This window comes from Emiliania huxleyi (genome assembly GCF_000372725.1).
Source record: "Emiliania huxleyi CCMP1516 unplaced genomic scaffold EMIHUscaffold_4, whole genome shotgun sequence".
NCBI classification, from domain to species: Eukaryota; Haptophyta; order Isochrysidales; family Noelaerhabdaceae; genus Emiliania; species Emiliania huxleyi.
Genome location: NW_005198966.1, coordinates 1,472,806 through 1,487,239, shown reverse-complemented (window position 1 = coordinate 1,487,239; position 14,434 = coordinate 1,472,806). Strand labels below are relative to the sequence as shown.

General features: G+C 64.7%; 6 protein-coding genes across 6 annotated transcripts; 3 read left to right on the top strand and 3 right to left on the bottom strand.

The window, feature by feature from the left end:
• Positions 1–223: 223 nt before the first annotated feature.
• EMIHUDRAFT_96053 (hypothetical protein) lies at positions 224–1,613 on the bottom strand (the record flags this gene model as incomplete). Its single annotated transcript, XM_005770674.1, has 5 exons — positions 224–408; positions 484–562; positions 592–705; positions 1,083–1,167; positions 1,240–1,613. 5 exons carry the CDS (start codon positions 1,611–1,613, stop codon positions 224–226), a joined length of 837 nt encoding a protein of 278 aa, XP_005770731.1.
• A 1,519-nt stretch (positions 1,614–3,132) lies between these two features.
• On the top strand, positions 3,133–3,953 carry EMIHUDRAFT_432365 (hypothetical protein). The gene has a single exon (XM_005770673.1). The coding sequence runs from the start codon at positions 3,167–3,169 to the stop codon at positions 3,611–3,613; it is 447 nt and encodes a 148-aa protein (XP_005770730.1). The 5' UTR covers positions 3,133–3,166; the 3' UTR covers positions 3,614–3,953.
• A 348-nt stretch (positions 3,954–4,301) lies between these two features.
• EMIHUDRAFT_196477 (hypothetical protein) lies at positions 4,302–5,272 on the bottom strand (the record flags this gene model as incomplete). Its single annotated transcript, XM_005770672.1, has 2 exons — positions 4,302–4,363; positions 4,558–5,272. The coding sequence occupies 2 exons, from the start codon at positions 5,270–5,272 to the stop codon at positions 4,302–4,304; spliced, it is 777 nt and encodes a 258-aa protein (XP_005770729.1).
• A 199-nt stretch (positions 5,273–5,471) lies between these two features.
• EMIHUDRAFT_196476 (hypothetical protein) lies at positions 5,472–7,267 on the top strand (the record flags this gene model as incomplete). The annotated part of the gene is made up of 4 exons (XM_005770671.1): positions 5,472–6,340; positions 6,495–6,564; positions 6,639–6,791; positions 7,136–7,267. The coding sequence occupies 4 exons, from the start codon at positions 5,472–5,474 to the stop codon at positions 7,265–7,267; spliced, it is 1,224 nt and encodes a 407-aa protein (XP_005770728.1).
• A 109-nt stretch (positions 7,268–7,376) lies between these two features.
• Positions 7,377–8,693, bottom strand: EMIHUDRAFT_196475 (hypothetical protein; the record flags this gene model as incomplete). The annotated part of the gene is made up of 1 exon (XM_005770670.1): positions 7,377–8,693. One exon carries the CDS (start codon positions 8,691–8,693, stop codon positions 7,377–7,379), a length of 1,317 nt encoding a protein of 438 aa, XP_005770727.1.
• A 2,135-nt stretch (positions 8,694–10,828) lies between these two features.
• Positions 10,829–11,364, top strand: EMIHUDRAFT_196473 (hypothetical protein; the record flags this gene model as incomplete). Its single annotated transcript, XM_005770669.1, has 2 exons — positions 10,829–11,239; positions 11,338–11,364. The coding sequence occupies 2 exons, from the start codon at positions 10,829–10,831 to the stop codon at positions 11,362–11,364; spliced, it is 438 nt and encodes a 145-aa protein (XP_005770726.1).
• Between the last annotated feature and the right edge of the window lie 3,070 nt (positions 11,365–14,434).

The following is a 14,434-nucleotide window of genomic DNA, read 5'->3' as shown; positions in this document are numbered from 1 at the left end:
GTCAGAGAGAGAATCGGAACTACCCCCCGCGCGGTGAAGGTTGTGAACCCCCCCCCCCCCCCCCCCGCCGCGCGCCGGCGTGAGAGCGGTGGCCGGGTGCGCTTTGTGTCTTAGCGACGCGCGTAGTATCTAGTAAGACCATCTCGAACGTACCACACGGCACACCGAGGGACGGCGCCTCGGCCCCCGTGTGCGGCGTGCCGCGGCCCGCGCACTGCTCCCGCTAGAAGCCTCCCGCAAACTCCATCGGCGCGGCGCCCCGCTTCACCGTCCAGAACTTGCCCGTGTTTTCCATCGTGCACACGTCGTCGCAGATCGCGAGCAGCTGCGCCACCGACTCCTCCACCGGCATGCTCCCAAACTTGGCCATCATCTCCGCGCCAGGCCCAAAGTCGGTGAGCACCATGCCTGTGCGAGAAGAGTCGCGGACGCGTCACGGGCGTCTGTTCGCCGAGGGAGCAGGCACCGCCGTCTTGCGAGCACCCGGGTTGACCGACATGACGGCGATCTCGCTCGTCTTGAGGTCGAGAGCCATGTTGCGCATCACCATGTTGACGCCGGCCTGTTCACACCGCATGCCGTGCCCTCCACGGCGGCCATCCTGGCACCACCGCCACTGCCGATAGCCTTGGCGGTGCGGTAAGCGTACAGCCCGCCCGAGTTGTTGTCGCCGATCGAGCCCATCCCGGTGCTGATGATCAGGACCTGCGCCACGAAAGGCAGCTCTTGCCTGAGGGTGCGTGCGGAATTCTATCCAAGACATTGTCCCCGGCAAGACACCTCACCTAGACCCACCAGTGGGCGCATGTGTATGTGTGTGCATGTGTGTGTGTGTGTGTGTGTGCGTGTGCGTGTGTCTGTGTGTGTGTGTGCGTGTGTGTGTGTGTGTGTGTGTGTGTGTGTGTGTGTGTGTGTGTGTGTGTGTGTGTGTGTGTGTGTGTGTGTGCGTGTGCGTGTGTCTGTGTGTGTGTGTGTGTGTGTGTGTGTGTGTGTGTGTGTGTGTGTGTGTGTGTGTGTGTGTGTGTGTGTGTGTGTGTGTGTGTGTGTGTGTGTGTGTGTGTGTGTGTGTGAGGTCGACGCACCTTGCCTCCAGCGCCCATCTGCTCGGTGAGCGCCTTCTGCACGCGCAACGGGCCCAGCGTATTTACCTGAAAGGACGCCAGCATCCTGCGACGCGCGGGAAGCAGAATCAAGCGCAAAGACAGGCCACGCTCGCGCGAAAAGGCAGGGTAGCTTCACCGCTCGGTCGTGACCGCCTTCAGGTTGTCGGGCTTCGCACCCATCGGCCCGCCGCCGCCATCGGCAAAGGCTGCGGCGCCCGTTGGAGCGTCTGGCCCGTCTCGATTCGCGATGCCGCCAGCGTTGTGGATCACCACGTCGATCTTGACGCCGGCGAGAGCGGCCGAGAGCTTGGCTCCCACGTCGTCTTTCGCCACGTCGATGTCCTCGATGACAGTGATGTCGCCTTGGACATTGCTGATTTGGTCCTCACCGGTCGCGGTCGTCGCACGCTTGCGCACGGTCGCGTACACCTTGTCGCCGCGTGCCGCCAGCGCCTTGACCAGGCCGAGGCCGAGGCCGCCGCTGCAGCCAGTGACGACGTATACCGGCATTTTGGAGTCGCCCAGTCGGCTCGAGCGACGTATGAATTTTCTTCTCATAACAAGGCTGTGAAGGCTGCCCTGGCGAGTAGAGGCACACGCACGCTCTCTCGAGTCTGAGGGAGGGTGTAGAGGATGTAGAGTGTAGAGCGCTGTAGAGCTGTAGAGATGGAGAGCGCTGTAGAGCTCTTGTAGAGCTCTAGAGCTCTACATCCGCCGCGGGACGAGGCGGGTGCGTTGTAGAGCGATGTAGAGGCGCTCTACAACGTGAAATCTCTACAACAAACTCTACATCATAGAGAGACACCACGCGGAACGCATCTCCATCGCTTCGGTGAAGGGGGTAAACCGTGCCATCCTCGATCGCCGTGCAAAGCTCGCTTCCGAGCTCTCACGCCGCGCGTAGGGCCCTTAGGGGCCTAGAGAACACAACCCCCTCTCTCTTTTCTCCCAGTAAGCTATAAGTACGTACATCATAAGCTGCGAACGAGGCACGGTCGCTCTCCGACATGAGGCGCGTTGCATTTGCCAGTGCTGCCCTGGCCTTCTGCCTGCCCGCCCAATGGGTGGCAGGTGCCTCTGCTGCTGTGGCATGCCTCACGGCTGCGACTGGCCGGCGCCTCGGCGCGTCAGCTCGGCTCGGCGTAGCGATCGTGGCCAGCGCAACTCGCCTGGACTCAACGCTCAGCCAGGAGCTCCCGCACGCGCTGGCGCGAGTCATGGCGCATGCAACGCGTCTGAATGCTCGCCTCGCCTTGCGCAAATGCGACCGTCCTCGCAGCCGACAGTCCACCGCCTGCTAAAGAAGCACAGCGACGAATGCGGCACCGGCGACGCATGGCAGGCTGGTCATGACGCAGTTATAGGGTGTTGTGTGCCGTCAGAGTGACTCTCTGTGTTTCAGGGATAGTCAGGGCCGTCCATCAGAGCTCCAGTAAGCTCGGAGACACCCCATTAGTGCGACTCGACCTCTTTGAGTCACTGCCATCCCGGCGGTTTGGCTGTAGTGTGTAGAGCCTCTACAACAAACTCTACAACAAAATCGCGCTCTACATCGCTCTACAACGCACCCGCCTCGTCCCGCGGCGGATGTAGAGCTCTACAGCTCTACAGCGCTCCAGAGCGCTCTACATCTCTACAGCTCTACAGCGCTCTACACTCTACATCCTCTACACCCTCCCTCAGCCAAATCTGTCCCTCCCCCCGCAAACTCTAAACCACCATAAACTACAGTCTGCAGGGGCCCCAAATGACGTGTGAGTGTTAGAGTTGTTTGGTATTGTCCCGCTAACGGATCTTACCCCGCCTGTAACCTCTGCTAAAAATCTCTCTCTCTCGCAGGTGTGGAAGCGGCTGGGCAAAAAAAGCAGACAGCACAATGCTCGCGCGCAAGGAGCGGAACCGTCAGACGAGGAAGTGCTGAGTCGGCTCGCGGCGTGTGAAGAGGAACGGCAAAGTTCCGAGGGAGCTTCCCGTAAATAAAAAAAGAAACCCAAATGCGGCGGGCCCCAAACCCGCAAACCCCTCGGTGCTCTTCGCCCCGACCTAAGGCCGGACGCCTCAAAATGCGCGCCGCCCTCCTGCTGGGCGCCCTCGCCTGCCTCGCGGCGGGCAGCGCGGTCCCGGTGGCCGATCGCGCCCCCCTCGCCGAGCTCGACGAGCCCGAGGCTCTGCCACAAGGCGCGGACCCGCTCGCGTACTTCGGCTCGCGGGCGCGGCGGCTCTTTGACGGGCTGTCGGGCATGGGCCCCATGGAGGGTATGACCACCGCGGGCGGGACGGCCGCCGGCCTGATGGGCAGCATGGCCGGCGGCGGCGGCGGCGGCGGCGACCCGGAGGTGCAGCGCTTCCAGGAGTATGTGGCGACGCTAGCGCCGGCCGTCTTTGCGACGTACCTCTTCCTCGGCATCGCGCTGTGCATGGTTGTGTTTTGCTGCACCTTCGCGTGCTGCTTCTGCTGCACCCTCGCACTGCTGCCGTATGAAGCCTTCTGCTGCAACACCTTCTGCTGAGGGGGCTGCCAGCCCCAACGGGCGACCAAGGGACGGCTTTCCGCAATGCGGTGTGGGTCGGGCAAGGCGGTAGCGGTAGGGGGTGGGGGGAGGGAGGGGAGGGTCTGCGCGAATACGTACGGTGGCAGGGCGGCGGGGGAGGGCTCGCATGTTGTCCGAAAGGCGGCGCCCCCAGAGGGCGGGGCGGGGGGGGGGACACAGGGGGGTGCAAGCTGCACGGGGGTACAGACTACAGTCGCAGGCAGGGGTGCTAGCAGGGGTGTCGCTCCTCGCGCTGGCGTACGGGCCTACGCGCGACACCCTTATTAGGTTCTGTTTGGAAAAAAACGCACTGAACAGTAAAGGGCAGCTGAACAGCCGACTCGAGGCGAGTTCACGCTCTCTCGACTCTCCGCACCTCGCCGGCTCCTCAGCGGCTCCTGCTCCGCCGGGCTGGCCGGTCGCCGCGGGTCGGTCGGCGGGTGCGCAGCTCGTGCACGAGGCCGGTGCACGCAGCCTAGAGCCGTCCGCACAGCTCTCGCACGCGGCTCGCGCGCGCGCGTCGAGACCGCTGTGCGCCGTCTCCCGCGCTGAGCGCTGTCCAGCTGCCCTCCGAGGCCGACACCGCCGTGTACTATGTTTGCCAGCGGCGACGCAGGACAGCCTCGACGTCTCCACTCGACCGCTCGAGCGGCCGCCACGCGCCGGCTCACTCGTCGCGCAGTGGCACATGAGGCTGCAGCTCGCCGGCAGCAGACAGCCGGTTGCCGTCTGGCGAGACGGCGAGCGAGAGGGAAGTGTCTAGGACGTGTCTAGGAAGTGTCTGTCTAGGAAGTGTCTAGGAAGTGTCTAGGAAGTGTCTAGCAGCCGGTTGCCGTCTGGCGAGACGGCGAGCGCGAGAGGGCGCGCGCGGGCCTTTGCGACGGCGTAGAGGTCGGTCTCGGTCTTGAACTGGAACCGCACACCGGCGGGCAGCCCGAACGGCTCCGTCGCCGACCAGTACTCGAGGACGCCGCGCGCGTCTGCCGAGACGACGGCGCCAAACGCCGGGCTGAAGCGGAGCAGCAGCACGGGGGCGGAGTGGACGCGGACGGTGTGGAGAGGCGTGCCCTCGCCCGAGGCGGCGTCGAGCAGGCGCACCTCGGGCGAGTCCGCGTCCGCCACCGCGAGCAGTGTCCGGCTGCTCGCGTTCGCGTGTGCGCCGGCTCCCGCGCCGCCGACCCACTCGCAGACACCGGGCGTGAAGTCGAGCTTGATCCAGGCGATCATGTCGAAGGCGAGCACGTCGAAGACCTTGAGCCCGCGATCGGCCGAGGTGGAGGCGAGCAGCGACCCGTCGGGCGACGCGGCCAGGCCCGCGAACGGCTTCATGTGCGCCCGAAAGTGCTTGACAAACTCGATGCCGCGCGGCATCTTTTTCCAAAACTTGAGCTGGCCGTCGCGGCTCGCGGTGGCGACGAAGTCGGTGCGCGTCACCAGCACGTGCGTCACCCAGTCGCGGTGCATGTACGAGCGCTCGTACATCTCTGCCGACGGAAGGCGTGCGAGCGCGCCGCGCACCGTCGCGCCGACGCGTGAGGCGCCCGAGCCGCCGGCAGGCGCGCCGCCCGAGTCCGAAGGCCCGGGACTGCCGTCCTCGGCGGCGGCGGGCTCGGACTCGCCGTCGCGCGTGCGCTTCATGTCAGCGTGAGCAAAAATAATGGCACTCCGTGGGACGCCGTGTTGCGTGATCTGTGCGATTTCGGGCCCGGGGTTGTGCGTTTCCGAGAGCAAAAATAAAGAAACAAATAATCAGAATTGGCGCTGCCTGCGCACTCTCCTCAAGCGCGACACGGCCTCGCGCGCGCGCGCGAGGAATCCGGAAAAGAATACCCTGCGCATGGCCGTGGACTACCTCGCCATCGGCGCCACCCTGGTGTGCCTGCTCGCGGCGGTGGCCGTCTACCTCCACCGCGCGGGCCTCGGACCGTTTGCGCGCAAAGAGGTGCTCTCGGCGAGCCCGTTCGGCCTGCCGCCCGAGCCCGAGGCGCATGACCCGGACGAGTGGATGGCGCGCGGGCTTGGGGTGGAGCTTCCGACGGCGGACATCGAGGCGTACGAGGCGGCGGCGGAGAAGCTCAAGGGCATGAAGCGCGGCTCGCCCGAGGTGTCCGAGGCGCACCAGCTCGCCGTCAACCTGCTGATGCAGCGCGCGTGCGCGTCTCTGCTCGCCATCTGGAAGGCGACGCGCGAGATGGCGCGCTGCGCCCCCGCGCGAGCTCTTCACCCGGCTCGCCACCCCACCCGTCCGCCGCGCCTCTCGCCGCAGGAGCGGCTCTTCCGCATGCGGCGCACGAACCGGCTGTCGGACGGCGAGTGGGCGGGCGTGGAGGAGGAGTTCGAGGCGTTCCGTGAGGAGCGGCTCTCGGTGGCGGAGCAGGCGAGCTGGCTGCGGCCCGGCTGGCCCGGAGGCTGGGGCGAGTCCGTCTTCACCGACGCGCACCGCGCCCTCTTGCGGGCGCGGGAGAGGATGCTGGCAGACGGGCACGAGCCGGACGACGAGCGCGTCCCACCGGCAGGCCGGCTGCGCTTCGAGCCGGGGGCGCGCGTGCAGTGCAACGTCGGCCGCGATCCCTCCGGCAGCGTCAAGTGGTCGTGCGGCACCGTCCTCTCCTCGTACGAGCTGCCGTACAAGGTTGCTCTCGACGAGGCTGGCCGCGTCAACGCGCCGCAGGCCGGCTCCCACTCTCCCGCTCCCAACCGCGCACCGTACTAACTCCCACGTCACACAGCCGCCACCACCGCCGCCGCCACCGCCACCACCGCCGCCGCCGCCGCCGCCGCAGGACCACGATGGGCTCATCCGCTCGGCGCCAGACGACGACGCCGGCCCGCCCGCCGGCGCCGACCTCGCGCTGTGGAGGCCTTACCGCTTCAAGCCGGGCGACCGCGTCGCCGCCAACTGCGGCTCCGAGGGCTTCCTCGCCGGCACGGTCCTCGAGCGAGACCTCGCCGCTTTGCATACGGTGAATGTGTTGGTCGTTGATCAACTGGTCCTTGGTCGCAGGTCCTCGAGCGAAACATCCTCGCCGACTTGCAGCCCGGCGAGGAGCGCGGCCCCGCCTGCCCGCCGGGCAAGAAGCTGCGCGCCGCCTACGCCGTCCGGCTGGACGGGCCGCAGCAGCGGGTCGTGCTCGCGCCGATGGACGTCGAGCGTGTGGTGCGCGCCGCTTCGCCCGAGGACGAGGCGAAGGCTGCCGCGGCCGCACTCGAGGCGAAGGCTGCCGCAGAGGCCACCGCCAAGCAGGCGGGGTCGGAGGAGGGAGGGGCGGCGGCCGGGGCGGCGGCCGGGGCGACGCCGGCCGGCTGGGACGCGGCGCAGGCGGTCGACTGAAGCGCGGAAGCTGCGGCGGCGGAGCGAGGCCCGACGGCCGAACGGGGGAGAACGGGCGCAACCGGCGCCGCGAAGCGGACAGAGCCGTTTCTGTTTACATCATTTCCGGACACACCCGGCGTGCCGGCGATCTGCACACGCCGACACGGGACCGTCTACTTATATTTTAGCAGAAAACCTCCAAAAATACAGTAGATACCACGCCGTTCGTGAGGTTTGTGGTGTTTGGAGGCGACACGTACCTCGTACGGCTCTCTCGCTGGGAGCGTCGCTGGTTCTCTATCGTCTATGTGAAACACTAACCGCGATGCCGCGGCGATGGTCCAGGAGTGCAGCCGACGGAGACTCTCCAGCCAGATCCCATCCCGCAACCCAAGTAGCTCGGCCTCCTTGGTGCAAGAGGAGATTTGGTCAGCAGCCCGATCCAGCCGACGAGACCCCAAAGTAGGAGGTGTGGTCCTGCATGTTGAGGCGGAACGAGGGCGCCGCCTCGTGGCAGAGCTCTCCGAGCCCGCACACCTTGGCCACCGCGCCGCCCGACTCCGGCGTCAGCCACACCTGCACCCCGGCGTGCTGCCACTCCCCTCCGCCGGGCGTCGACGGGTTAGGTATTCTGGGGATCAGGTCGAACTGGTTGACCACGCGAAAGAGGGTGAGCCCGTGCCGCGCGAGGGCGGCGTCGAGCGCGTCGGCGAAGGCGGCGTTGCCCACGCGCGGGCCGGCGAAGGTGAGGAGCAGCGGCGGCTGCGAGCGAGCGGAGAGCGTGGGTAGGGTTCCGTCGTCGAGCCACTCGTCGATCATGAGCGTTGCGAGGGCGGAGCCGATGGAGTGGCCCGTGATGACAAGTCGGTAGCCGGGCAGCGCCGCGAGAAGCGACTCGAGCGCCGCGCGCACGCGCCGCCGCAGCTGCCTCCACGCCTCGTGCCAGCCGTGGTGGACCCGCTCGTGCACGCAAGCGTCCCCGCCCACGAGCCCCTCCTGCTTGCAGTCGAAGTTGATCATCCACGCGCCCGCGTCCGCGTCGCGCGTGCCGCGAAACGCGACCACCACCCACCGCCGCTCCGGCTCGACGAGCACCGCGGCGAGGACAGACCCGTCCCCGTGCGTCGCCGACTTAGTGACAGCCTCGGAATAGTATTTCCCCGGGACCCAGCCGGGGGCGGTGACCTTTTGGAAGTACTTGCCAAAGTACCAGTGCTGCCTCGCCTCCTCCACTGCGCTGACGGCGTCCGAGGCCGCCCAGAACCGGTCGCAGCCATGTTCGCCGGGCGTGCAGCGCGAGGTGATCAGCGTCACATTCTGCACTTGACCGCCGCAGCGGCCACACGTCCACCCGCGCAGTCCGCTGACGCCGCAGAGCGCGGCCGCGTTTATCGTCGCGAGGCGGCGAGCCGCGCTCTCGTTGAAGGGCTCCAATTGGGTCGCCTGCACGTCGCGGGCGGCAGGGCGCGCTGCGCACTCCTCGGGAAGCGGTGGAGTGTTCCACGACTCGGGCGGGTGCAGCAGCAGGCGCCAGGCGGCCTCCGGGTCGCCGGCGCTGGCGCTGGCGAGGGCATTCTCCACTTGCACATCGCGGACGGTGGCATTGGGATTGACGGCTTCCATTTCATCGGGCCGCACGGCGAGGAGGCCAAGCGCTGTTGCGCCGAAGCAAGCGAGGACTAACACGCAAAGACGAGCAGCCGGCCGCTCATTGGCGTCGTCCGCCGCTCGTCTCAGGATGATCATGGGGGCCTCGATGTGCGCTCCTCGCAGATCAACCGGGTCGCTGATGCCGGTCGGGCGATGCCCCGGCACACAGCAGCGGAGCCGCCAGGCGCCCGCCCCGACAAAAAAGGGTGGGAAACCCGGCGCCAAAGCAAACCCCCAGCCCGTTCACGCAAAGACACAACCCTGTTCACGTTTCTAAAATGATCTGTGACACGCAAAAAATCTCTCCCACGCTCTTCGTCTTGCTTTGCCAACAAACAAAATATGTTCAACAACAACAACTCTCACAACATCCCTTGGGTTTGTTTTCTTTCTTTCTTTCTTACAACAACAATATGTTAGCTAAAACAAACTTAGAAAGAAAAAGTAGCGCCGCGGGACGACCTCGGCTACTCTACTGTGCCGTATCAAAGTCTGTGCAAGTGTGAACAGCAGCTCCTGACCACGGCGCCGCAGGCGCCTGTTGATAGGTCCAGGTGATAGCCCTGGATAGGCAATGCATACGCCTAGTCGGGCCTCAGATCGCCCGACCGCGTCCCGGTGCTCTGTGGTCGGATTTGTGACGCCGCCGCACCGCGCCGCGGCCGGGGGCCCTCCGGAGGCCGAGGATGGCCGTGACGGACCGGGACGAGCTCTGGGAGGTTCAGTGTCAGTGTATATATTGTAGAGACTAACCATGTGCACAATATCTCTCGGTCTAGCTAAGCCTGGGAAGGCGATGCCGGGGCCGTACAGCAGCTTGATGGTGCTTCGCCGGCGTGCGTCCCGGAGCGGTGCCGGACGGGCGGTCCGGGGGACAAAATCGGGGACAACGCCGACACCGCTCTGATTCGACTTTTTACTTCAAACAAAGACAGTCGCACGCCGCAGCGCGCGGCGCGTGCGACTGTCAGGAGCGGATCCGTCAGTTAGTTGTGTTCACGCCGGGATCGTGTCCCCGACAACCTGCACAGACTTTAGGCCGCAACAGTAATAGTCTCTAACGACTACCGGCCCGACGTCTCGGTGGCGGGCGCCGGCCGCTCGCGCTCACGCCTCGTCGGCGACGTCAAGTTCAAGGACCCGCTCTCCTCCAAACCCGGAGGACGTTGGCCAGCGAGGCGCTTTCATCGGCCTCGGCAACACCGAGCCTCCCGGCACGAGCGCGGACGTCTTCGGCCTCGAGCAGCGCGGCGCTGTCGGGGACGGTGACTTCAGGCCGAGCGACGGCGGCGGCTACGTGGCGTACAAGAAGGCGGACTAACTACGCGCACGCCCTCTCGCGCTCGGACACGGACGTACCGTAGGGTGCCGAACTTAAGGTAAGGTAGCTTGAGTTAGGGAGCCCTTTTCCTCTTCCCGAACTCCTGTTCTAATGTACCTAACTCCTGCTACCCACCTCTCGGTCCAGCCGGACCGGCACACGGGTCACGCGGCCCGCACCACTCTGAGGCATCTCCCTCCTACGCTACGAGCACCTACGCTCGAGTACGAGTGCCTACGCTACTAGATGCCCTACTCCTCCTCCCCCTCCTCCTCCTCCTCACTCGCCGCACCCTCGTCGTACCACGGTCCACGCAGCGAGGGCCGAGGCGTCGCCGGTACCCAAAAAGAAATCCCCGGTACCGAACTGCTGCTACTGAGTGCAAAGCACCGAACCTCACTCAAGCTACCTTACCTTAAGTTCGGCACCCTACGGTATCTAACAGATGACCTGTTTGAAATCTTCGGCGGGTGGTGCAACGCGGTCAAGCGGCTGTTCTACCAGATGAAGGACAAGGACAAGCTCTCGAAGCGGCAGCACGAGGACGAGGCGAGCTGGTCGACGCGGTAGGTCGTGCGTGGCTGTCGCTGCAAGCCCAGCCAGCGCATGTCAGTCGCGCTGCAGCTCGCGGCGGCGTCGGAGGACGCCACCGTCGCCTAGACTCCCTTGCGTCACTACGTGCCTCCCCGTGTTTGTAGCCTGGCGTTTGTGCCCCGTTTGTGCCGCGTCCGTGCCCCCAAGTTCATTTTGACCGCAGCGAATATGTTCACACCTTGAGCGGAGGCCAATTGATTCGCGATACTCTGGCAAAAAAGGGGTTGGCAACGGGCTTTTGCGGGGGCAAGCCTTCAGCTGGTGCCAAAACGTACCAAAACGTCCGTCCCGTCGACCAAATACGCGGTCGGTAGAAATGGCTTGCTTGCAAGAATGGGATGCCGACAGGCGTCAGGCGGCGCATGCCGAGAAGTCGCTTGCCGTGCGGGAGCTCGTGCGCCTCTCCCTGCGCGTGCAGTCCACGGGCGTCGTCGCGGAGCTTCATCTCGACACGGCACTGGTTGCTCCGAGCGGCAGCGGAGCTGATCACGAGCGACGAATTCGCCGGGGATGCCAGGCAACAGATGGGCGCGCAGATAATTGGCGTGGCGTCCTAAACAACGCGACCGACGAGCATGCTCAACTGCTGCGCGACGCTCTCTGCGACCCCGACTTTTGTATGCGCTTTGCCATTCGCCGCCGCATTGGCTCAGGGGGCACAGTCCGCTTGCAGTGGCTCTTCCGCACGAATAGCGTTGTTGGCCGCATGCGTCCTGGCATCGGGAGGGTCCGCCTAAGAGGAAGTACGTTCGTAAGAACTGATACATATACTTTTTGTGCGTGGAGCGTCTTCCCCTTTTGCGCAGCAACACCTTAAACTTTTAGGCCCTCCAAATTCGGGTCGGAGCGTAGCGGAGTGGGCCCCGAGTTTGAAAAAGGGCGACGGACGCTTGCGTCCTAGCCTCCAACAACGCCTCCCCGGCGCAGAGGGGCCCCCGGAGGGATGCTCAACCGCTCCACGCCACGCCGCTCGCGGCGGTCCTATTCCCAGCTCCGCTGAGGGCCCGTCGCGTTACAAGTAAAGTAGCGCCGCCCGACACGCAAACGCACGTTCTGTACGTGTGTCGTTCGTGTCTCGTTCGTCGGGGGGCGGGCAGCGCCGGCGGATTCCGCGTCGGTGGCGAACTGCTGCTGCGTCGTTGCCTGCTGAGTCGTGGGACACACCTGTGGAGCCCGGGGTTGTGCATTTGTGGGTCGATCCCAGAGCGCAGAGGATGCTGCTCCCGGTCTTCCGGTGGCACCCGCAGAACCACGGCTACGGCTGCGACGGCGGCGGATACGGCTGCTGGTTCTACATCGACGGCGCGAGCAGTGCCTTTGTCGAAGTCCACCGCACTGCACGTTTCCTGATGAAGCAACGTTCCTACCACTACATGCAGCAGCGGCTAAACAAGAGCGAGGTTCGCCGCGGCCTGGCGCCCTGCCTGGCGAGCCCAGACCGCTGCGGTGCGCTTGGGCACAGCGATTCCGGTGTGTGCGTCGCCGCGCGCAAGTTTGGATGGGACAGTGTCCTGCTTGGCCGTCCACGGGACAACCTGACGGAGCTAGTGGTGTGTCATCCGTGGTGCATGCGGACGATCTCCTGCGACTCGTGCCCGAACGTGCTGCAGAACTCCAAGAGGGAGACATGCCAATGTGACCCCAGTGCTTCTGCAGCGGCCTGTAGCAATGCCTCCAAAGCCGCGCTCCCCAGCTGGTCGATCCGCGGCGCGGGAGGGTTCTCCGCTGATTGGCGGCATGGCCGCACCAGTGGCAGGCGCATCGCGTCGCTCCTGCGAGCCGCGAGCAACGGTACTGCGCTCGGCGCCTCGCCTTTCGAGCTACGGGCAGCAAGGCTGGTTGCCGACGCCCGTCGATGGCCGCCGCTGCCGCCCGTATCGTTGCCGCCGCTGCCGCCGCTGCCGCCGCTGCCGCCACAAGAGAACAAGCTGCACCCGATCTGGGGGTATAGGAGCGCAGGGGCGCACGCTTCAAGCAGGCGCGCAAAGCGGGAGCGTAAAAATGACACGTTAGGGCATCGCAAGAAGGGGATGGGATGAGGGCACAAGTGTGACAGCTATAACAATCTAATATGAACGAGCCTGCGATTCAACCAGAACCACCGAGGTCCGACTCCGAGACGGTCGAGACGGAGCTCGGAGGCGCAGGACAATAGGCTACAAGCTCGCAAGCCGCACCAAAGAGCTGGCAAATAAGAGGGGTGTGTCCTTCACAGGCACGTCAGCTATCTGCACGGCCGAAGAGCACCTCGACAGGGACCGTCAGCAGTTTGCTCTTCCATCTTGCGCAGATGAGGACTGTGTCGGTGTCGGGGTAGTAGGTGATCGACGTCACCTCTGTGCGCTTGAGCGACCCGAAGCGGTTGTCGCTGAGACTCGCGTGCCCAATGCCATCTTCGGAATACGTCAGCCCGTAGGAGCGATCGCCGACAATCGAGACACCCGAGGAGGCGTGGATGTCTATCGCAACTGAGCCATTGGCAACGTGGATGCTGCCGGACATTCTAATGATACCAAGGTAAACCTTAGTCTTCGCAGCGATGTTGAAGCTCCCAGAGAAGCCTGCAGTCGCGTCGTCAAGCTTGGTCGTGGCACGGAGAGAGCGAGCGCTGTTGTCGCCTGGCTCCGCGTCAGAGCCACCATCCATGCTTTCTTCACTGGTTGTGTCGTACTCGGCCATCGGAGGCTCGTATTCGGTGAGCCGCTTGGGCGACTCCTTGTCCATGCAGCTCGACGCCATGACGAAGCAAACAGAGGCGGGAGAGCGGCGGGAAGGAGTCGTCCGGTCTTTCGACGAATGCGGACTGCGCGCCTATCGACGATCAAGGAACGAAAAGAGAGGAAAAGAAACGCCTCAGGAGTGGTTCCTAACCGAACACCCTTCGGAGTCGCTCCTCATCGCAAACCCCGTCAGGAGTTCACCCTCGGGTATATCTTTAAGCTTAAAGAAGAGAAATGTGTCTAAGCTTAGTGGGAGAAAGCTCTCTATCTCTCTCGGGCACGTTCGTAAGACCTACATACACTGAGAGAGAAGAGAGAGAGCGAAACCCTTTCTCCCTTTAAAAGTACGTACGAATGGAAAAAAACACAGACTACTTCGAGCCAAGAAAACGCTGCGGCCGTCCCACACAACTTGTCTTGTGCATGTTGCTCCTTCGGTCACTACCCACCCTGCTGCTGCACCGTGCCTGCATCGTCGCCGCTGCGGCGGAAGGCCACTGCGGCGCAGAGCTGCTCGAGGGCAGCAGCTTGATCCCGCCGAGCAGACTCATTGTCATGTTCTCCCACGGCTGCTCCGGCTCGAGCTGGGTGCCCGCCGTGTAGTAGATGCTGCGCTGCCTCCTGAAGCTTCTGCGTCCTGCGCCGTTGGTAGAATGCACTCTTTGCGCAGCAGACCCGTCGCACCACGCCCGCTGCAGGTCTTCTTCACTCTGGTCTCGTTGCTTCGGCTGCACGGGGTGGACGCACGCCTACCGCCGTACCCTGACCCGCGTGGTGCTGCGGTCGATCCGTCAGCGCTGAAGCCTGAGCCAAATATGGAGTGGGTCGACAGATGCGTCAAGCACACGCAGCTAAGCGCTGCCGAGTGCCTGCGCGAGGCGGACGCCAGTGCCAGGCGGGGCGGCTACGTGGCGGTGATGAAGGTGTTCGACTACCACCTGACGGAGCCAGGCTCGAGCAGGACGAGCGCATGGGCAGCACTCGCGGATCTGCGACCTGTAGTCCTCTTGAGCGACCGTTGCGACGTTTTGGATCGCCTCATCTGCGAGGAGCGACGCGCAGATGCGCGCAGGTGCCCCATCGCATTCACCTCACCTTCCGCATGCCTTCCGTCAGGTGCGGAACTGCTTCATCCGAGAGAAGCGACAGCACTCGGTCGATTCGACGGGACACCCATCAGACGCGTGTATGGCCATCCGGAC